The 24,288-nt window shown below is 34.9% G+C and overlaps 1 protein-coding gene across 2 annotated transcripts in view; it reads right to left on the bottom strand.

The window, feature by feature from the left end:
- Window positions 1–24,288, bottom strand: part of Ten-a (Teneurin-a transmembrane protein) — a 258,111-nt gene that overhangs the window by 179,597 nt on the left and 54,226 nt on the right. For both annotated transcript variants that reach the window (XM_076116852.1, XM_076116853.1), the window contains exon 3: window positions 15,937–16,192. In XM_076116852.1, coding sequence (XP_075972967.1) covers window positions 15,937–16,174 — 238 coding nt within the window. In that variant the 5' untranslated portion in view covers window positions 16,175–16,192. The remainder of the gene's footprint in view (window positions 1–15,936; window positions 16,193–24,288) is intronic.

Raw genomic sequence — 24,288 nt, 5'->3', positions numbered from 1 at the left:
TGTAAATATGAATTCCTAATAAAATCTATTTCTGATGCCTTCAGTCACATTATTTCTGTGAAATATATTTACTGTCTTACCAATAAACATCGTGTAAGCTCTGATTTTGTGTTTTGTCACTTTCAATCAATTTTGGAAATGTAAATGAATAAAAAAGATAAAGAAATATATAATTAGATCGCACATGACGTTTAGATGATCCGTTTAATTTATGACATACGTTAGTTCTTAGATTGTGTTGTTAAATACGTAGAACTTTCGTAAAATCATTATGCTTTCAAACAGGGTATTGCCATATTTGTTTACATCTTAGGTAATAAAACGATTTAAAATCTACACAATCATAACTAATAAAACAAACAAACAAGTTAACCTTCTTCATACTTGTAAATGAGAAAACAATTTAAAAAATCACTTCCACCTTCAGGCTGAAATCTAGCAGTCATTTGGAAAACGCCAAACTTTGACAAGTTTGGTTGCATTTCAATTCAAAGCTGAGTCGATCGTGGAGCAGGGGTCTTCAGGCACTGCGGAACCTTCAATAAAATTTGCATTTTTCAAAGTCCTACGCGCCACTATGAATTTACTCCCTCCTCAAGAATTTATATTTCATTTTGTAATAATTACTCGCGTTATTACATCATAATATATTATATTATAAAGGGCGAGTACTCATATGTGTATGAACACTCTTATACGACAATCTTCGAAACTTTCCTTAAATCTATTTTTACATAACATCTCGTCTTTTCCCCGAAGTGTAGGCGTTTCAACAGAGGTGTACTAATACACCCACACATCGTCGAAAATGTCTCTTAGCCTTAAGGAATTGTGTTATCTGTTTACCGGGTACATGACTAAGTGTCACGCTGTGTGAATTTTTTAACAGTAAAATCAATAACTAATTAATTTTCTTTATACAAAACTTCTTACAGTATCGACGCAGTTCAGGTAGCTAATATATAGACACTAATAGACAAGTATTTGGAATGGGAAAAATACCTAATTGTATTAGTATTTCAAGTAAGATTTTAAATGCAGAGAACCACTAAGAAATCTGAGAAGCACCGACGCCTTACGTGAACTGCATAAATAAATGGAGATTTCAAGGCTATGAAATTCATATTTAAAAAATGTTTGCTGAGTAATAGTCTTCTTTGGGGAAAAATAATAGATTCCTTTACTCCTGCGATGAAAATGACCTGAATTAAATTTTCACATTCAATCGTCGGTTGTTTGCCCCTGAGAGCGATCGCGGGCCGCCGCCGCAGCCGCCCCCGCGCGCCCTCGCACCGCCCCTCCGTCTGTCGTTTCTCATCATACCTATTTTTGTTTTTTGGCAAAATAATCGCAGACAAAATATATTACGTACATATAAAAGTCATCCCTTAAGGAATAAATAGTATTGCGAGGTCTAATAACACTTGAAGAATAAGCCTTAAAACGTGATACTAGAAAGCTATTACAAAAAAACTACTTGTAAGCGAAATCTTCAGCTTATCTCTAATTCTTCAAAAAATATCTGCTTTGTAATCAATTCGAATATAAAATATATCATGGGATATAATTTCGTAGCTTCCATGATCCAGTAAGGTTCAAAATCAGTTCAAATTATTTTGTTTACTCAGTTATAAATAAAAATGTTAGGAACATCATCTTCATCGCTTCAGATTCACGACTGAAAATAAGATTTTGTTAATAATGAACAGTAATTCTGATTGTAAATTATCTGGTTGTAAAATCATTATCAATGATTGAACAGGTTGAACGCTCAGTGAGTAGAATGTGTCGAGTGAATACAATTAAAAGCTTGTAGTAATAAAGAAGTAAATGAACTTCATGGAAAGTAAAAATACGGTGTGTAAGCAATAATTGAGTTTGCTAGTTTGTAGCAAAAAATTCCTCGACATGCAGGTTCAAGCCACAATTGTATACCTACAAACCTAAATAAATTGTAACTGCGTCATCTGTTCATTACATATGTCTGGAATGTTGGCTAGATTATTTAACTAAACCATTAAGTCGAGGTAGATAAAATATTAGATCGCAGTGAAACCACTTAGAGCTATTTCCCCGGGATTGCGTGATAGCAACACTTAATTTACAAGCTCCATTTAATTTGAACTATTTTGAGGCTCAGGCAGGAATTTAAATATCTGCAGATAAGGAGCTCACGCGAATGGTACCCGCGCCAACGTAGCCGCCGCCGCAACGACTTGCGACTGAGCGCGCCAGCTAAATTACGAGATTAACGAATAAAACGCTACACTAAGATGTTTTGGCTTTTTCTCAGGAACAAATATGTTTACCTTACGTAAAATAAATCTTTATCTGGTGTGTTATTTACAGTCGTAAAACAAACAACAAATTATCAAGGGTAAACCGTTTTATACCCTTTTAAATAAAATTATAGACAATAGTTTCTAATCGCATAAATACTTTGTTTACCAGTCGGAATGAGATAAAGGTTACTGTTTCGATTATATTTGATTTCTACTTTAAATAACGTTTATTTATCGTGCCTAGAGGTAAATAGACCAACGAATAACTATTAACAATGCCTATCTATAAAGCCACATGGTTTAAGCCCATATAAAGGGTTATTACACAATTTTGTGAACCTTATATTATATTGCAGGTTTATTTCAAATAAAGGGTTTTGGCTTCGTAAAATTTTAGTATGTTATAAAAAGTACAAACACATTGTAAGTAATTTGAAATATATAAATATATTTGGATAAGCGTTAAACACATACGCCATTTGCAGACCGAATGAAAAAAACGAATTTGAAATTAGTTTTTGTGGGGGAGAGTAGTTGCAAATAAAATAAACATGGATATTTTGTATTATTTTTCGAACGGTTGGTGGGTATTAGAGCCGGTAGCAAAGTGCAGAGATTAGACAGTGGGACCATCAATTACGAACGTAATCCGAGGCACGTGCGTGCCGCTCATCGCATCGCAAACCTATGGGGATTATTGAAATTTTCTCCATACACATACACCCACATAACGCTGGAGTTATAATGTAGCTGTGTTTCAATGGAATCGAAAATGAAGAGATAAGGAATTACGCGGAGATTTGCGAGTGTGCGCAATAATAAGTTATGAAATTAGCATATCAGGAACTGAGTAGTTTTAGTTTACGATTACAATTGATTTTACGAAAGCTCAAATATATTAGTTGAGATTTGATCGTAGTTGGTACTGAAGAACTGATAAAGAATACAAATGAGTATCCGTCAAAGGATCCGTCGTCGATTGCTACAAGTCTAGACGAGTCTTTTATTGCGCGGGATTGAAAAGAAGCTATTTCATTTTGAATTTTTTACTGTGCATTTCCTGGCATATTTTTTTTTGGTAGTCACAACGTGAATCAGCGCCAAGGTTGCATTAGAAAAAGAACAAATAATATTGTAAGAATACATTTTTTGCAAGTCACATTAAAGTAACTCGCTATCTCTCGATAAAATCGGTAAATCTTAAAATCTATGCAGAACGCATAAATAGGGGCGCTTTACAATTTATTTTTATATTGTCGAGACAGAATCGCAGAAGGGGTGAAACTTATTATCTCTATATCTCTTTATAAACATTGACGTACCGATGGGGAGTCTCTATTTATATCAGAATAGTGCAATGCCTTCTAGTCAGGTAGACAAACGACATTACAAAACATTTTAAACAAAGTTTTAGCTGACGCATGTTTTTATTTATCAACAACATTAGAACAGATTGTCACTGTGGTCTGAGATAGTGTATATGATGGATGATCACGAGAATCAGGTGGAATATAAATTAGAATAGGCCACTTTGTAACTAACTATTTATTTTTGCCCATAGCACTTTGCCTGACCTGGGAATATCACCCGAGTTGTGACCAACAGTCGTATATACTACAGTAACAATTAATGCATAACAACAATAGCACGTTCCTCCGGTCACTCTCACTATTCTGTAAGTACTTACTCAACTCGCGTACTTGTAACTAGGTACTTAAAGTACATAAGTGCATAAATACGGTTACAACCCATTTCCTCGCGAACTGAACAACTACACAACAATGCTTAAGCCCAGGTATTTACGCTTAGTTTCTACTACCTACTTATACACTACAACTACTCGTAACTATCTAAAGCTAACTTCAAATTATATTCTAGAGGAAAACGTCGTGATTATGAGAACGAACATGTCATACAAAAGCAATAAATTAACAAAGGAATTGTTGCAACTTTTAAACTGTTTGTCAGCACAAAGTCCTTTAAATAGTCAATTTATCCATATATTAATTCACGCGTCCGTTATTTCCCATAATATTAGATTTTACGTATTCTTCCGTATTCCTTATCTATATAAAATGCACTATTGTTAGAAGAATCAAGAATTCGTGATTTGAAAAAGCTTGGGAATGTTACGATTTCTCAACAACCTTTGCATTAAAATCATATTCATAAGAACTAACTTGTCATTTCGACGAGATAACGTTAGTAATAATCAAATATGCATCTTAGCAAATCCAGGCGGCTGTCCGCCAGGCAATCTTGTGAAATATTCAATCAACCGTGTTGGGTAACTAACAGAATAACCAATTAGCTACTCTACGGCTAATATTCATTACTTACAGCTACGATATCTATGTGCACTACCGAATATGCTGTCTGTATGTACATTACTTATTAATATGTCGTGAATAATTACTATTGTAATAACAAGAACAAGTAGGAGAGGTTAGAGAAAAAGACACCGTCTAAAACAACTTTCAAAATGCTACGCTTCGTAGCGTTTCACTGATGCTACGAATACTACGAAACGTAGCTCATTAAATGCAGTATTCATCGAGTGAGTTTACCTTAATATTTATATAAAAACTCATCATTAGACTCCCTTTAATTTGAACGAATACAGTAATCATTTACATTACCGGCAGTTTCTACATGAACACACGCGGGATACTGACTAATTTAATAAACAAGTTAATACGAGTACTTTCAACTTGATACACAACAAGTGGAAATCTCATTAATATAATGATTGAGTTTCCAAATAAAACCAAATGCAATGTTAATGACCCGTTAAAGTTACTTACCTGTTCCAGGCTGCGGTTTCATGGAGTCAACTATGAGCTTTCTGGTAAAGAGGGTAAATGAGCTTGTCTATGGCGCCCTCTCGTGACCTCCCAACGAACAAAACGACAAAGAGAACTACGGCAACATTTACAAAGAAAATGGCCGTAGGGCAGTGAGGCCGACCCTCCACCCTTTGTTTCCTTAGAGCGCCGCCGCGCCGCACCGCGCCGCTGCCGTCAACTTCCCGAACCTTCGGACGAAATATGTACATTGCGATTTGTGGCCTTTGTCCTAACATATTAATGCGAATTCCAAAACGTATTTATTAACTTTCTCTAGGCCGCTGCGTATTTAAGTTTACAACATAAATTCCTATATTAGCTTTAATGTTTATGTTTTACATGGGTAATACGTTGTGAAAGTGCTCACTTAGTGGTGCTCATGTGTACGATATGCAATTTAATAAAAGTTAGAGAAGAATGCTTGCTTTTTGTTAGAGCATCACATCCGCTCGGTGGGGAGCGAAGGGCCGCAGAGCGCGCCGCGGCGGCGAGGCACCCCGAACGAGGTACAACGAGCGAGACGCACACCGCAGGAATTTCTAAATCTTCATAAGATAATGGATCGCTCTGCGAAAGAAAAGGACCTCTCCGGCTTGGAACTTTGTTGAATTCCTGACTCGTAATTAATAAAATTACTTTTTGGGAGCTTTCCTCGACTTCAAAGAATTTTAGCATAAAAGAAAAAGTTAAGTAGATGAATTATTTTTGAATGATAAAGGGAATAATTTCGGATATTTATACACTTAGGAGTTGAGTTATTCTGAAGATTTTCATCGTCGTTTTGAATATCGTAAACCGGCGTAAAGAAAAGCTTATGTTATTACAAAAACCGCTGTCGGAACATATTTAATTTTAGCTGATATCCTCTACAATAGTTATTATCGTAGTGATCTCAAACAAAGGTTCGAGTTGGGTGCTCTCGAGGGCAAATTGCATTTAGCTATCAAGAAAGTATTTACTCTGCAATTGAACTCTACGAGATTTATAGGATTTCTCTCGACGCATATTCTCAAGTGCTCTTTTCTTTTAATTTCTTATTCTTTGTATATTTACTTTTGTGCTTCAGCTGGTTAAATATTATTGTTCTCTAAAATGCTATTAAAGTTGAAGAAAACTCTGGACAAAGTAAACATTAAAGAGTTTAAATGCATCAATAAAATCGTTGTACATGTGGGAGGTCTGCAAGATTTAATCGGTAGACAAAGACAGAGTAGTGTCCTATCAAAGTAAATCCTACCCGAAGGTCAGTTCAAAGAGGGTAGAAGTGTTAATACCTAGGGAATGTCATTCAATTGTATTAGTGGAAGGTCGTTGTTATCTGTAGGCGTGGGCGATAAGAGCCCGCATGGCTGTGTTGGGCCGGCGGGCGACAAGCGCACGGCCGAGCGTCGCCGTCGTCACCGGTCGTCACCGGTCGCACGGTGCACCGACACTACAACGACTAAACGACTGCTAGTTTAATTTGCGAAGCCACATAAATCCCTGTTTGATGAGGGTAGCGCCCGCTTTCATTAGATACGGACTCAATGCTCCACGGCAATCATAGTTGGTGACAGCGTCGCATTGTTTCTTGTTAACCGCATACGTATCTAACGTCCAACATCTATTTAATTATTGTGTTGAATAGTCCACCCTTTGTATAATACCTTTGAAATTTGTGTAATGCTGAACAATGAGCTTAACTTTTTGTGTAAATAATAATGAGCGAAACCATTCAAAGTTTAGTTTTCTCGGTATTTGGGGCGACTATAGAACAAATATTTATAGTCATGTTAATGTTAACATAAATGTACCAAAAACATTATTAATTATAATATTGTACGATTTTAAGCTACATTATAATTATATGTAAATTACGTACGTTTTATGTACATAAAGGTATGACTAAGCAGAGGGACTATTCATAGGCATGATCATTAAATCCAGTATTGAAATATTCATTTGTAACTCATGATGGTATAGTATCAAAAAGGCTTTTAAAGTAATCAATCAATTGGTTAGATGTATTCACTATGTTTATGCGTGGTTCCGTTCTGCACGACGAGTCAATAACGCGCTGTGATCGTGCCGCCGAGCCTCCACGTGTACAAAGCCACCTGTCACGACGCCCACATTTATCACAATTCCACCAAATTTCCTCTAAGCCGAAGCTATTCAAACATTTCTGCTGCACCGTAACACCATGGGTGATAAAGATGATTGTATCACAACATCTATGTAAATACCCTTCTGACAATTCTCAATAGTATGTGATATAAAATGCAGTCAATATTATCGCACACCTGTCACTCAGAAACGCTCCATCGGGTTTTTAATATTACGTTTAAACTCCGAGCATGTAAATTTTAATAACGAAATATGCATACGAATGAATGACTTAAATATAATATTCGAATTCAAAAGTAGGTACAACGCTATGTCCCGCGCTCACAACCTTATTAAGTAGAAAGTAAACGTTATCGTTATCTAAAGAGTCATACGCCGCTCCAACAAATAGCTATTTTCTCCACTCCATAAAATTTCAATGTTGTTATTGCTCCACTCTCACTTGACTGGTATTCCTGGCTCAACTGCACAAAGATCGCGTACACAAGCTTAATTGAATAAACCTAACTGCTTGTGATTCAGGGAAGGTAATATCAGGTGCCTCCTCCGCTTTTGAAAAACAATAACCGTAGAACATTGCGCGGAAACCTTTATACAAAAGAGAGTCGCTCAATGAAGTTGCACGCCGAAGAATTTCCATGCAATAACGGAGCATAGCCTCAGCGAGGATTCTTGTGGAGCGCGGCCGGAGATATTGCGTACTTACTGGGCTTGCCTCTAATAACACCGCCGATACCGTTTGTGTAAGGAGAAAAATACGAAATGAAATGGAAACTACAACACGCCTTATGGTTTCCAATCTCGACTAACATTATTCGTATAAAGGTACACGGGCTTTCGCATTTTAATATTGTACGTCAATCGAGTTTCCGTATTGTCTAACCTAACTAATAATTACAACTTTACGTTGTATATACCTACTTTATTATAAAACATTTCAAACATAAAACTAAGTACATAAATTCTTAAATCGATGTGGTTAAGTTTTTTTTGTTCCTAGTCCGTAATTTGTTCAACTGCCTATTCCATAACATTCAAGGTCGCGAACAAAAGCTAAGTTTTAAAAGCCTTGTCGTCAAGAGAATTTTTATTTTATACCAAAATCGGAGCTAACACTAATCTTTCAGTTCTAAAACAGTTGTTTATAGTTATGTTGTGAAGGTATTCACACTTGACGAAGCAAGGCTCGGTTCTTGAACGGTGAAAGTTCGTCGTGAGTTCCCGCCCTCGCAGCCTTAAGAATTCCAAAGCATTTAGCTTCTCTATCTACCTACTAATTAAATTCATATTATTCAGATCGTCTGACTTCGCTAACATATGGGCTTTTGAAATGATAAATAGGCAATGTTCACAAAGCTCTCTGTGATATCAACTAACCTACAGTGTGCTGAAATTACGTGAGTGCGCATCAAATTACGATATTATATTACGTATATAGATATATTATATAGATATTTATGACACATCACTCGAGTGAGGGCCTGTAATGTACATATTATTATATGATTTAATTTTCAGCGTAAAAATAAATAGCATCAAGAGTAAATTCATCGCTTATGTAAAAATCTATTTAAGGTTGACATAGCATAGTTATCGGTCGCATCGAACGGACAATTAAACCATCGATGCCAGAGGCCGGTGGACACTAGTGGACAGACACATCGATTACCAAATTTCGAAAACGTATTTATGATCTGACGTAGCGGTGCATTAAAGCTCTGCAAATGCCATCATGGCGGCGAGACTAATCACATTAGTGCCCATCGCAAAGGTAATGTTGGTAACAACCTAAAAAGCCGCCATTTGCATGTCAGAGCGGACCTCAGGAACGGACTCGCTAGTGCGAGTCTACGCTGCACTGTAAATTATTCACTCTCGTATGAATCTCATATTGGAGATGGATACTAAAGTTTCACCTTACGCTTGTTACATAATAATATGTAATTTTAATGTTATGCTTTATGGAAACTGTAAGGTTAACGGATATTTTTACTTAGCAAAATGTTTGTATGTATAACTATGTATGGAGTTGCAGCATATTCTTGATATAAGTCGACCTTTAGTTATTTAATATATATTAAATCTAAACACATTACACTACATTTACAAAAGAAGATAGCAGCATATGCATTTATACTCTTTTCCCACAAATATATCTACAGCAGGTACGTAAATACTCTACTATTAAAAGTACGTTAACAATGAAGGAAAATACAATGAACAAAGAGTTAAATGAACGTGTACGTGCATTTGTATGATTGAATGAACAATCAGGCTCCAAGTGCTACCACGATACATTCGCATACTTTTGTCACTTCATTCTCACGTGCGAGATTCATTTGAAACATTTACAACAAATTCAGGAAGTGATTCTATCAACAAATATTGAATGAACACAGAAACTATGTGACAATATGGACACAATTATTATGTTATCGGTTAGCGAAGGCTCTATTCACATCAATAAACTAAGCCTTTGATGTTGTGTCAACGTAACATGCAAACAAACATACCTTTTCGGTGATTCGATTTAGTTGGTTGAACAACTTGGGTTGGTACACCTACGCTTTACATCCAATAAATGCTAGCCAATATTTGTAAGCAAATTTCCAGTGGCTGTTGAATCCGTAGAAGTTGTACCCAGACGATTTATACAAAGGTCAGCGGTATTACCAACTCAGAACTTTGACAAAATATCTTAAGTTATTTGCAAATACTTTCGCGATGAGATTACGAAGCATAAAACCCTGTGGATTACGATACAAAAGTCAAAAGTCACATATACGATGTGATACAAATTTATCTTCTAGAGACGTAGGACGATTGATTCTTAAATAAAATAGTAGTTGAATAGACTGAATACTAGGACGATATTTACATATATCATCAGTATAATCTTTTTCCAAATCTATTATTATAAATTCAAATTCTCATTAAAAATCCGGACATGATCTTTCAGAAAAAATAAATAATCATTAAGAACCCTCTTCCGTCTACCAGCATGTTAGACGTGACCCCTCTCCCCTGGGAATTACTGGCATTGGGATTGTAGTATGCTCAGGTGGACATTCTATCGTATTGTGTTCATTGTGACGTTACAAAGAGATGCCTTAATGTGGTCTTTATGATTATATTGGTGATAGCTGCCGTTGAAGTTTTCATAAAGCAGTCAAGAAAGTAGTTTTCCTTATAGTTACTTAGTTTTACACCTGAGTACGTAGACTCTAGAGCACATTAATTACCCCGCAAGGTGGTAGATGGCTTCATGCAGAACCACATCATAATAAATCAAACCGCTCAATGCTGGGTGTAATCAACGTGCTGTGTTAAATGGTAGCGGCAAGCGGCACCTATCGTACGTGACGCTTTATCAACATGCCGGCAATTGTCGAAACTAATATGTAGCATACGGGCTCTGCCGTTGTATGCCGACATCCAATTAAGTGCACATTTACACCGCGTACGAATACCGAACATTATTACAGCCGCTTTACACGTGATATTGGCGCTTTTATGTGCACTACGATTCAGAGATCAAATGTATTGATACCAGTATCGTAACGAATGCAGCGCCTAAATCGTACAAAATGTACCGACTCTCACAAACAAACGAATGGCGTTGAAATGCTTTATAATAGCATACGAAGCATTTTTCAACAGAGGAAAAGTAGTTGTCTACATAACTAAACATGAGCCAATTTATGAAGAAATTGAGTGAAGTAAGTCAAACGCTCAGTAAGTTCTTTTTCTAAGCTCTTTGAAACTTTATTGATATACGAATAAAAAAATTCATTAGAGTGCTTGAATTATTAAACGTCATAAAAACATACCTGTAACAATTATCTTGTACCGGCTAAAATGAATGTCAAATTATTGTCAAAGGATTCGCTGTGAGATCGATAAGCGCCATTTGATTCCGTCTAGGCTATAAAGCCAAAAGCCAACTTTGAACACGTGGAAAAAGGAATGAAAAATAAATGACACAAGCGAGTCGACCGGCGAAATCTAGGTGAATCCTTTACAGACGACGTATCTACACAATTCACGTCGCGGCGCTAGTTCACGTTTACTCACCACTTGTACTAACACTCGTCGCAGTTTTTCAAAGACGACGTATAAGTCCCACAGTCTATATTATCTGTATCAAGTATTCAGTTACTTATCTTACATTTTTCTGTAGTGGTTTTGTAGAAAAAGTACTTTTTTTTAAGATTTGTGATTGTGGCAGATTAGTGCTTATAACTACTTATAAATACTGGCCACTTTTCATTGCATTCACTTTTATTATAAATATAGTAAAGATTTACTAAAGAGAAAATTCACTTATTAATCTTTTTATCAAGCTTTTCGGGGAAATCTCTGACATTCATATAAAAGTATATTAGTATGCTCCACATTTTTTATATACGTACAGGTATAGGTACAAAATTAAACCGCACTCTACTATGTTTGGTGGTTTACACAAAATAAACACCAAACGGAAAATGTGTCGTGTTATTTTAATGTTAAAATTGACCACAAAGCGGTCTAAACAATGAATACCATCGAAAATATATCTGTTAAATGACACAATTATGAAACGTGCGTTCAGTGAAAATCTACGCATAAAACAACAATGATTTTCAAATTAACGTTTATACTCGCAGTATAAATAACTAAAATGAAATGATGTCGAAACCTATAAAACTGTGCATAAACATACCAGACTTTACCATAAAAAATCATACTATAAAAAATTACGAACCATATTCGGTATATTGAAAAAAATATCTAATACCCATATCGCTTTGTCTGCAGTCATATGTATCTCCATTTTTATGAAATATCTTTTCATATTGCTATAAATTTCATACAATATTTAACGTATCTAGTCTCAAATCTCCAATAGCATTATTTTTCCAATAAATCGGTTGTCATCGGGAATTTAATAAAATCTTATATTGAATAATGGGTGCCCACTTGAAGCTCTGAAGGCTGTTTATTGTATGGAGGTACTAAGCTTTTATTCTTCGTGTTGTTTATAACTTATTACACGACCGGAAGTATATTTAAATCAATAATACTGATTCGTGACATTTATGTGGCCTTCATTGTTATGAATAGACGAAACAAGTTCTCTATAATTAAAAAAAGATAAATAGGAATGCATAAATGTAAAATATAATGATATTTAAATTGTTATTTTAAAACACAAAGAAAGAATGAATATCTAATTTTGGTTATTGAAAGTAAATTAATGAAATTATAAAAATATCAGTCAGTAAACGAAATCGTTCAAAGCCCTCGCCCTCGCGTTGCCAAAAAAAGAATATCGCTAGTTGATTGAGATCTGATCTGCTTTTAAACGGTTTCCTTTGCCGTAATTACGTCAACAAATTAATATTCATTCGCGGCTTCCATTACATTGTACTATAATAACATAATACAAGTAAACACCTACACTTTATATCTCAGAAAGTTAGAGCCGCCATTTTGTCATTGAAATGCTTGCGTAAGTAGCTTTATAAATAAATAAGAGATTTCACAAGAAAGAAGTTAAAGAAACAAACTGATATTCAAACATGATACTGATCAACATTCATAAAAGACATTAAAGGATTCATCTAAATAAAACTGGCTACACAGAGGTCAAAAAGATAACGCTATCGTTGTCTTTATACGTAATATGAGGTAAGCCAAAGTAAACTAAACGGCAATATCTGAGCCGCAATAACATGAACCTTTATGATATTCCTTTATGATAATGTTATACGTACGGTGCGTTAGGTAAATATACAAGCATGCCGCGGAAATATGAAACAGCGCTCTTACACGAGATTTACTGTTACTACTCAAATATTTGTACACCAAACTAGCTAGATTAATTCTGAGCTCTCTTAGTTGCCGCTGTACAACTATGCTACTTGATATATGAAAGTAGTTTACTAAAGTAATTAATTTTTAACTATGCCCTTTTTGCTGAAATGGTGAATCCACCTTTTGAATTTTATAAAACTCTTCTGCACATATCGTGACGGAATTCAAAATACTCGTGATATGATGATACCCTAATATAGAAAAAGTAAGTAGATCGTTTTAAAAAGAGTTGTCAAAATCTTAACATTACTTCCTAAAACTAGCCGATAATCTAAACAAACAAGTTTACCGAAGTGCCAACGACGACGTATCCAGAAAATTCAAAACATGAACGGCCATCTAAAATTTTCAGGTACCTTCGAAATGTTATTGAGAATCTTCACATAAAAATTCATGTTACATTGTACGAGAACGCTGTCCGCGCTAAAGGTTACATAACATTCAAATCAATACAAAGCTTGGACCAACGACTAGCATTCATTCTCATCGGGGCGACACACGAATTTTCGTCATAAGCTCGATCTAAACCTTTATCGACGTGTAATTGTACAAAATACAACTCTATTCTCAACGTATTAAAGTTGTATTTACTATTACACGTGTGAATGGTTTCACAAGGGTTATTATCATGACTGAAGCTTTGTTAATCCTTTCTATTCTGTAGGAATCGATATGTTGAATTCGTGCGTAACGTATAAAGAATTTAAATTGAATAGAACTACTTACGTACTGCAGAATTGTAGTAAGATGCAAATTAGATAATGATTCATGGAATGCTTTGACATTACAAGATAGGTATCGTTTTTAACTAAATGCTTGTATCATTACTTTCAACATATTAAGATGCTGTTTTAAATTAATTAATATCAAAGTTTATATACCTCAAATGTAGTAACAGTATACGTAATAGTATAAACACAAATATGAATTAATATAACGGAGGAGTGTACTTTAATCTATCATGATCTCGGTATCTATTACTCAAGTATATTGAGATAGGGTTCTCGCCTAGTCTGATGCGATTGATTAACACTATTTACCCGGAGCGACTGCCGTCTGTCCACTACAACCCAATTATGGCAAGCTGAGTATCTATTGTCTGAGTAATAATATCGTCGAGCGACGTAATATGATGAACTCTACATTAAATGGACACCTTCAGTTCCGCATTGTCATTGAAATAATTTGTATAGAATGTTGCGGACGTCCCCATTGATTTTCACTAAATATGAATGACTATCATTACCAAAATGAGTATTTATATCAGTTCGCTCTATTACGGGGTTTCAAACTTATTAAAACATGATTGGTGTTAACGTAATTCATAAAAATGTGAAGAATCTTCAGTACCTATTATAGTTATTAACTTATATCCTAAACTATTTTCAGTCCTCAAATCTAATAACTATAATATTCATATTTTTATTACACTATGTACCTCCTTGATATAACCGTTTTAACTTTTAATTATTATATTGGCCACACGCAGACAAAAAAATCAAGAAAAGCCAATAAGTTTTATTCTTAATTATTTTATTAAAATTTTAAATGGCGTTTGTTGTGTTCTTTCCGTAAATATCGGCCAGTATTTCTATTTTTACTGATATTCGTAATGTTATTTAACCTCTTTGATCCAAATTGAATTGATACCACATTATTATTTTTGCGACTTTTGGCATAAATACTTTTTTAGAACTAAGATTTAAGCTTTAGTGGCGCAATCGAAGTGGCAGTGGTCTATTTTTAAACTGTCAGAATTTCAAAATATTTATAATCTTGATTATTTATTTATTAAAATTCATTAAGAAAGTCAAATAACATTATTAATTTTATACAATTGAACACTTCTTGTAGATATTCACGTTTTCATGCCAAAAACATGAAAGCATAATGATGCACGGGGCTGTAGGTATGTGGATGTTATGAACTCCATGAACTTATTTTATTTCATGCGGCTGTATGAAATAACTACCGCAAGTTGGACGACAACAAAACATTCGGAGCGGCATTCATTGCAAAGTATCGCCTGTTCTGAACTCTGAAACTGAGTTGTGCATCTGTATGACTTCATTAAATCCTTAGTTTGCGTCTGTGACGCACGTAGAGCGGAGGCTGCGTTGAGTTTACGTGTAAAGTTTTCCTCATAAGCTCACCGCAGGGCGCTCCCCTATCAATTGCCGTGATCCCGTGCTTCTCCCCCTCCCCCGCTGCCCCCTCACCACCCCGCCAAGCTCTACTAATGATCCCACTTGTTAGGGCTCAGCGTGGACCTTCGACCGTGTCACTCGGTGAATAACAAATTCCGAGCTGATCCCACTCAGCTATAGCCGCTACAGCTTACAAATGTTACAGATCATATTCGTGTGCATCTTGTTGCGTTTTGCGACTATTCGGTTCGTTTAACCACATTTAGAAGCCGCAATGCTTGAATTAAGTGTTACGAATCAAACTATTCACGTCACCGTAATGTATGCGTTCCATTAATTGTTATTTAATTGACCATTGTTTAACTTAAATAATATGATTATGCGTAGTATTGTGTAGATCAACCTAGTCACCAATAACAAGGTATGAACTAGAAAGACAATGATAGTTTCTAAGAACATCCTGAATAGAAAATTACTCTTAAAATGGGTAGAAAATAACATCAACACTATCAGGAAACGAATAACTTACTTAGCAAGAAAAATGTGTCGTGAGATCTAGCCATTTTGTGATGGAACTAAACACAGTTTATCAAAAAAAGTATTCCGAACATCATACTTTTATAAAGTATTATTTCGATATTCCGTATCATATTCAGTTATGACATCCAATGCAGGAGATTAATTACATGTAAAACTTACTGTCGAACTGTTGCGTGGCCTGAGCGAGGAGCGAGGCGAACACCCGGTCTGCGAGGGGAGGGGGTTGCGGGGGGCGGTCGTCGTCGCTGCTGCTGTAGCGGTCGCCCCCCCACTCCAAGGAGCGCTGTCGCCGGACCCCGCCGGTCGCCGACGGCGCGCTCGGCAACCCTCCAGACAAACCGCTCAGGGAGCCAGCCTTCGCCCGACGACCTGGCCGTTCCATCCTCGAGGTGCTCATAACATCTTGTCACCACATCTAAGGACAATACAACATACCGGTTATTTATTTAATAGTTGACCCGCGCAACTTCGCTAGCGTCACATAAGAGAGAATGGGTGAAAATTTTCCCCGATTTTGTAACATTTTTTATTGCTAATCTGCTCCTATTAGTCGTAGCGTGATAAATGGAATATCTAATATTTCTATTTATTATCGAAAGATTTTTTCAAATCGGACCAGTAGTTACTGGGATTAGCGCGTTCAAACAAACAAATAAACTCTTCACCTTTGTAATATTAGTATAGATTTATTTATTACACTGGTAAATTATTAGCAAACGTTGTTTTTACCGATCTATATACCCTCTCTAATTCTAAAACTAAATGAACGCCACAATTACTCAATCAATAAAAATACTTTATTAACAAATCGTATCGGTAGAGGCGAATTTTTATTCTATGGTGCTGAACATCATATATTTTTGGTCAAAAGTGAGTGGAAGAAACATTTCAATTTGGATAATAACAGTGTCGCAAGTGGTAATTGGTCTCATTGGTGCCGGACTTCGTGTAGAGTAGTTGTGGCTTTCATTTTATATTTATGCCCTTAATTGTCCTTTTTAAAACTTTTATTTGCGCAGACATATGTATTCATTATCATCCACAAAAGTAACATTCTTTTCATTTTTCGGGCATCATAACAATAACTGAAAATAATGAGCTAACACTGTGTCTACTTATTTTAAAATATACACAGTTCGGTATTTGTTAACTAGATTAATTGTGCATTTTTTAGATGGTTCTAAAACAAACAGTTTATCTTCTACAAGTCTAATAAGTTTCTTTAATAATCTCGAACGGTTCAAATTAGTAAAGAATCTATTAATTTTCATGTTTGTGTATGTGTTAATCAATTGTTTTAATTAATGGATTTATTTTTATTACAACATTCATTCAATGTCATCATTTATTAAACGAACAAAATGTTTTATTTTTATGAGAAATAAATAATGCAACAAATAAACGTCTTAAAGAAATAAATGATTTATGTTCCTTCTTAAAAAGTTGTGGCGCTATTTAATTTGAGATCTAAGAGTATGGGGTGAAAAGTAAGCCCTCGCTTAAACAAAAGAAATCGCCACGATATTTTATCAAAGCAGTTACAATGTCGTGAACGGAAAAGAACAACTGTAATAAAGAGCCTACAAGTCGTTTGGTTAGCGACCCAACATAAATAGGAAGTTTGCGAGAGGGCGTGCGTGTTGGAGGCCTAATCCAGTGGATTGCGCCGCGGCGCCGCCCGCGCCGCTGTCGCCGCTCCAGCCAACATTATTTCTCGTATTGACTTAATTCGTACAAGCTCAATGCTTCCTACGTTCGTTGACAATTTAAATTACTACTACAACACTATTCTAACTCGTCTAACTAAGCATATAAAATTATATTTTTGGTCTAGGTAACTACCTACATCCGAAACATACTGGCATCTGAGGCCTTTTATTATGAATGAAGAGGAAATAATATTATCTTCATCCTATGTATGTTAATTTCCCTTAGATTATTTTAAGCGCATCATGTATTTTCAAACGAATATGTTAATGTTATTTAAATTAGGGTAGTGTGGGCTTGGCTATAACTAGACTACTCTACTCTCTTTGGCATCGTTAAAGACAACTAAGCAGTGTGTGTAAATGGTAAGTATATACTCCGTTCCATCCTTGTTACTGATTCCGAACATTGGTTGCAGGACTCAACTTTGTAGAGATTTGTACCAAACTAGGTACCTATATTTTTAAGCGAAGTTAAAATTGACTGCGTTGCTGCTTGCCCTTGTAAATAAGTTGAGGAGTAATACCTTCTAAATGCTCATAAAGATATGAAATTCACGCATATGTCAACTAACTAACACTACTCGTTTACTGTCTTAAAACTGTAAGAATTAAAAATGTAATTCAATCAAAAAGACATAATAATGTATTTGTACGTGAAATGTAAATACTTGGTTCGTATTTGAGGCAGGCAATTGTTAAGGTTTACTGCACTCATTTCTCATTTCGTATCGACAAAATAAACAGAGCGGTTTCATTATAGATTCGCCGTCGCTCCATAGAGATACGAATTGTTCAGACATTGTTGGGATTTAATAAAAATTCTTCGTAAAACTTTTCAAACAATCTATCTTTGTTGATATTTATTAATAAATCGAAATACCTTTATTTATGTGTACCAACTTGGACCAATATTAAATTATATAGATATAAAAATTGGCTCTCTTCTCAATAAAATTAGAAACAAGTTTCTTATTTGCATAATTTTGTAGACTTTGGAAATATAAGTATCTACTTATACTTTTAAGATAATAATATGTGCTCTGAAAACTTTGGCTATTTGAATAATATAATCAAGATATTCTTAGCATTAAAATTTCTCATTTGAAAGAATGTCCTCAAGATATTAAAAATAGATTGACGTTATGCACTAAAATTTAATAATATTATCCATACTCGTACAGCAGCGCAAATACTTAATACTGTAAGTTAAACATAGATATTTATAATAATATGTCACCAATCGTTAGCCTTTTCTAGGGTCTCTATTCTGTGTTAAACCGTACTTCAGACAAGGCTGGTCTCAAGTTTCTTACAACTTATTTTTCTAGCGTTTTCTCATTAAAGCGTAATTAATTAACGTCGCGCTTTTATCCAGTTCTATCGGCGGGTACAGCGGCCTGACGGACGCTCGGTTTAATATAATCTTCTGTTTACCCGTCTGTGTCGCAACGTTCATAAATACGCCGCTTCCCTTCACAAGCAACCAACTGTTTTCATTCAATATTTACACTCATTGTAGACGGAGGAAATATTGATATTTTAAAACATATATCACAATTGAAACTTGTGATTTATGAGTGTGAAAGTCGTATTACATGGTATCGTTGTCAGTTTAAAATGTTCAGTGCGGCTCTGAAATGTGATTGGATACAAAATTCATTTATAAGCCATCAATAAACCAGTTATCTCAGGTTCGAGATTTTTCCAAAATAACATTTATACGAGTTTTCATGTTTATGCAATCTGCTATCAGTATTATGATCTTTATACATTGATACTAAACAGACAGATACATAAATTCTAAACTATAGCGTGCCTGTATAATCCACCCAAACTTTTAATTTACCTTTTAGTAGTGACGTAATAATTGACCTATTGGAAACTAAAAATAGATAGAACACAAACTAAATATCGACGGAACTTTGAAACAATGCAAAGTAAACAGTAGGCTTTCGCATTTCCCGTCGATATTATTCATTAACAATAGAAAGCAAGCTTGTACGTACATTATGAACTAAACGTTCGAACACAACTAATTATGACGACCATTGTTTGCAAGTTGTAATGATGGCTGGCTAGTGGCTAGTGAACCTACACACTGTACCTACCTATATTAGACTGGCGGCTGCCTGCTATTTCGTCCGCGTGGACTTAGTTCTCCCGTTTTCACATTTTTTTTTATTGTTAATCGACTTCTGTAAGCTATAATGTGGGGTTTAATAACCTAAAGCTTATCTCAATAAATGGATTATTCAACACAGAGTATTATTTAAGTTTCTGAGATTAGCGCGTTTAAACAAGCAAACTCTTCAGTTTTATGCTGTTAGTATGGATTCCTGCATCGTCCAACTCAACAATCGACAAATCTACATAAGTCTTCGTACTATGTAGTTGCTTTCGTAGCAATTCCCCTCATACACGGACGATTAATCCCTTTCGTTAATTGTCTTTCATTCATCCTTTCCTCATAGCAATAAATCCTAGTCCCTGCATCATATTTCACTATGATTTCTAGTCTAACTGCTAAAACGTATATTCGTAGAACTTTCCTAACAAACTTCGCGTAGGTATTGATTTTAAAAAGTTTAGCTTTTATTTGCATTACAAAAGAATAGTGTTTTCAAAGATTTGCGCGATGAAAGATATGATTGCTTTTATTCCGAAGCTTATTTTACTTCATTCTGTTTAAATATGAAAGTTTGATTACACTATTTATTTTAGACTTTATATTTCGGGCATTTATTTTAATGAAAACCATTTTACAAAAAGTATTAAAAAGTTTCTTAAAGATTTAATTGTATTCTAATTATCTTTAAATAGGGATCTAATTACTTCTCATGATTAATGAGACCTAAGATATCTTGTTTTTAAATCCAACAAACCTTTTCCCCGGCTAACACATTACTGAATATTTCCAAACCTCTAATATCCCTTAGAATACAGTTAAAATAAAATCATCGTTAGTGACTATTGAAACGAGAATTATTAAGGTCATGTTATCTATTGTCGAGGGCAGGTGTAAAACTCTGATAACACTTAAACCCTTCAGGAAATTTTTGTGTAGCCCTCACCTTATCCTTGTTTTCACGGCCCATCAAACACCCCTTGCTGAAATCTAAGTGACCCATTCCCAACCCGGTCAAGTATCAAATATATACGTAATAAAAAATACGTATTCGTATATTTTTATGTTTTATGTTATTAAATGATTACTTAAATAAATAAACATTGATTTGTTGAAAAAGAACAGATTTTAGTCTGAAATTATTATTTTTTAGTGCAAAACAAATGAACTAAGTCATTTTAAATGTTGTAAACTATACAAGTTTACTTAGTGCTAATGTTGGCTTTATGTTTAAACTTCTAAAGTTGAAACCTTATAAAAGTTGAAGTGGTTGATACAATTGCACATTTTTATATACCGGTATGTAGACAAAGTTTTTTTCACTATCTATTTCTATGCTCTGGGCACGATTCCAACAAACTAAGCTGTGAAAGTATTTTATTTCACACTTTTCCACAGTGGACTGGCACTTGGTCACACGGTTACTAAACTCTAGAATAAACTCTTTGTTAAAAACAATATTTTATTCTGAATATTGACGTCATCTAAGCGGCTTATATGAAAAATACTTGTACCATGACTGAAATATTATTTGATCGATGGTAATAAATGAATGACATCAATTTATAAATACATAAATTCCACATTAAAGTCCCAATACATTTATTAGCCTGAAAATACAATTGTTCATTATTTCAGTTCACCTTTCACTAAAATATATTTTATTTCCATTTATCATGACGCCCATTATGTCTGTGGTGACTTTAAGCCGATGACAGGAGACCGATGTTCATTGATGATACACGTCTGATACATTGTCCCGCCGAACATCATTCATACGGAGCCATCAAGTTAAAATACAAAGGTAATTATGCCTTTTAAATATACGTGTGTCGATGAACATAATCTTTTACCAATATTCTATTAATCATCTTGAATATATTTGTATAGTTTACGAAACGATTATACACATGTATTTTTTTAAAGTTTCAATGATAGCACATCCAGTGATATCTTAACACGTTGTTCTATAAATAAAAGATATTAGAAATAGTGTTGTAACAAGGATTGCGGTTCCGCGTCACGTATAAAATAAGCGTCAGGCCAATGGGGAACAAGACAAGCATGTGAATTATGAGCAGAACGCGCCGACGCTCGCCGTATTAAAACTGCATCTTACAGCTGACCTTCTTAGACACGCTTTGCATACTCGTGTGCTAAGTTAGTAAATGAACCAACGTCCGAACTTGAGATCATAATCTACTATGATTAACATTTAGCGCTTGCAACTTACTAAGCTGCTATGGACTTGTTAATACTCTACATGCTCACGGATAAGTTAAGGATTAAGATATTTTAGTTTCTGTTTGTTGTACAAGATTTTTTTTTAATATAGTCACGTTTCATTTTACAACCTTTTCAATAATACTATGTAACAAGTTAACTTTTTAAAACCATGCTACAAAATATTATAGGCACACCTTAAGTGACATTTAATTAAACACTAAATTTTAAATAGTTAGCTGTATTAATGTGTCCAGGTCGTGTAAACTAAAGTTTGTGGATTTGGTTATGGATATACAATCAAGGAATCTTAATAACGTTACGCTTTTTCACAATCCAAAACAAATAAATGCATCAACGAAACTAGTTCAAAGGTCACTTGGCCGATATTTTTGTATAAATCCTTTGATACAACAATCGAGTTCAGCGAATATAATTTTATTTGAACAAATTGAAATCAAAACTGAACTGTAAGCCAATTTTTTTACAAATCCGTTGAGAATTATGAATAGAGGGAATCAAATTTTGCGAGAAATAACTTTTGTAGAAACACTTATGGCGATCAGATTTTGAGGGAAAACACAATTTATACGTGGACGTGATCAAAAACCCACATGAGTTGTTCGCGTGGATCGGACAGTCCCAACACGTAGGGAATAGGTCGGACAGGCATCAGCGCTCACCGCTCACCGCTCACCGCTCACGTGTGCTGAATGAGCTGAATCTGCTGCATTCGCTGCAATCACTGACTTTTTGAACACCTTCTATCAGTCTTACATTCATTTACTTAGCAGACTCAAATTATTGATTTTATTTTTATACAAAATAAGCTTTTAATAAAAAAATAATAATGCTCTTAATATTCAGTCGATCATTAACTGTTGCGCCAACCAATCTTAACATGTTACAGTCCACAAGATAACATCTTGAATGACTGTTTCTGAATAAGATGAAGCATCAGCACCACCATTCCTCTTTAGTTTGTATTCTTACATTTAGAAATGCAAATGACTATTACGAGAATGAAACAACGCTCGCATTAGTATCATTCAGAATTAATATTTGAAAATTTAATGTTGAAAATGAAATGTAAATTTATACCGATTGATACGAATTCTCTTAATAGGTGGAGAACAATTTCGGCTATGTAAATCATGCTGAGATTCACGGTTGAGTGAATACACGAATTAAGCAGGCACTAGGCATACGTGACGTGTATTGTACCAGAGACAGATGGTCGATACACAATTAGGAGTTAATTAATTTATGACGCACCTATAATTAGATGTCCAATAACATTGCGCGGCTTAACGCGGGTTTACGTGTCCATTATAATTTATAAGTGTTGCGGTTACTGATACCTGTTTCATACATGCCATGGTTTTGACGCATTTCCATTGCAAATTAATAATGAACACTCACCCTTTGTAAATGTGTTTTGGTTTACTTTCCAGCGGAACGATGAATCAAAAAAACGTCCACTAAACAGTCATCACACATTATTAATAGAACATTGTATCGTACACATTGATCACCGTAGTAGAAGACAGAAGTAGCCGCTCCAAATAATTCAATATCTGTCTAAGTGAGCCGACTTAGTTGAGATTAACACAATCCAATGAATGTCTCACATAGTTCTCTCACAGGACACTGAAGAGCATTAGATTAACTAGCTGAATATTCCAACAGTCGCAACTCACTACTCGCTACTAGTCGCTAGTCGCTAGTCGCTAGTCGCTAGTCGCTAGTACATATTAACTAGCCACTTTGAACAACTTTTTAACGAGCAACACTCGCACAGGGTATTGAACAGACAGACTTTACTACTTAAGCATTTTTTAAATTATTCGAATGGAAAATGCCACTTAAACTGTAATCTTTTATACTTTAGGACCATTGCGCGCAATTTTATTGAACGTTGGGTTGGAATTCATTAGCGATATTATTTTTATAATGGAGTCCAATAGAGCTTCTTACTCTGAATAATTGAAATTTTAAAGAGAACCATATTTTCTGAATTACTTAAATGACCTTAATATGAATACTTAAACTACTAAAATCTATTGAAATTAGAAAACAAATTTGTATTTTATGTTTTTATGACCATCGTAATATTTGTACTATCTATACAAGTGCCCGGTGTTTAAAGTAGTGAATATAAAATACAGGGAAGTTACCCTGTACGTAGTACTTGTAGTTACAGTATCGGGAAATCTCTTCCCACTCAATACCGATTCCTATCATTTAGTTAGAAATCAAAAGCTTTCACGAAGCGTAGTGGGCGAACTAACGAGCACTCGACTACGGATTATTTTTAACAACACAAATCTCTGTATAAACATGATTCGCAATTGCAATTTCTGTGCATTACGGATTACATAGTTTACACTGGAGTGATGCGACACGTATAATGACGTGGCGTTCAATCAACCTCATGTTGCAATTTACGCTGTC

The sequence above is a fragment of the Anticarsia gemmatalis genome, chromosome 7, assembly GCF_050436995.1.
Source record: "Anticarsia gemmatalis isolate Benzon Research Colony breed Stoneville strain chromosome 7, ilAntGemm2 primary, whole genome shotgun sequence".
Taxonomy (NCBI): Eukaryota; Metazoa; Arthropoda; class Insecta; order Lepidoptera; family Erebidae; genus Anticarsia; species Anticarsia gemmatalis.
The sequence above is the reverse complement of the archived record's forward strand: the minus strand, read 5'-3'. Positions and strand labels throughout refer to the sequence as shown.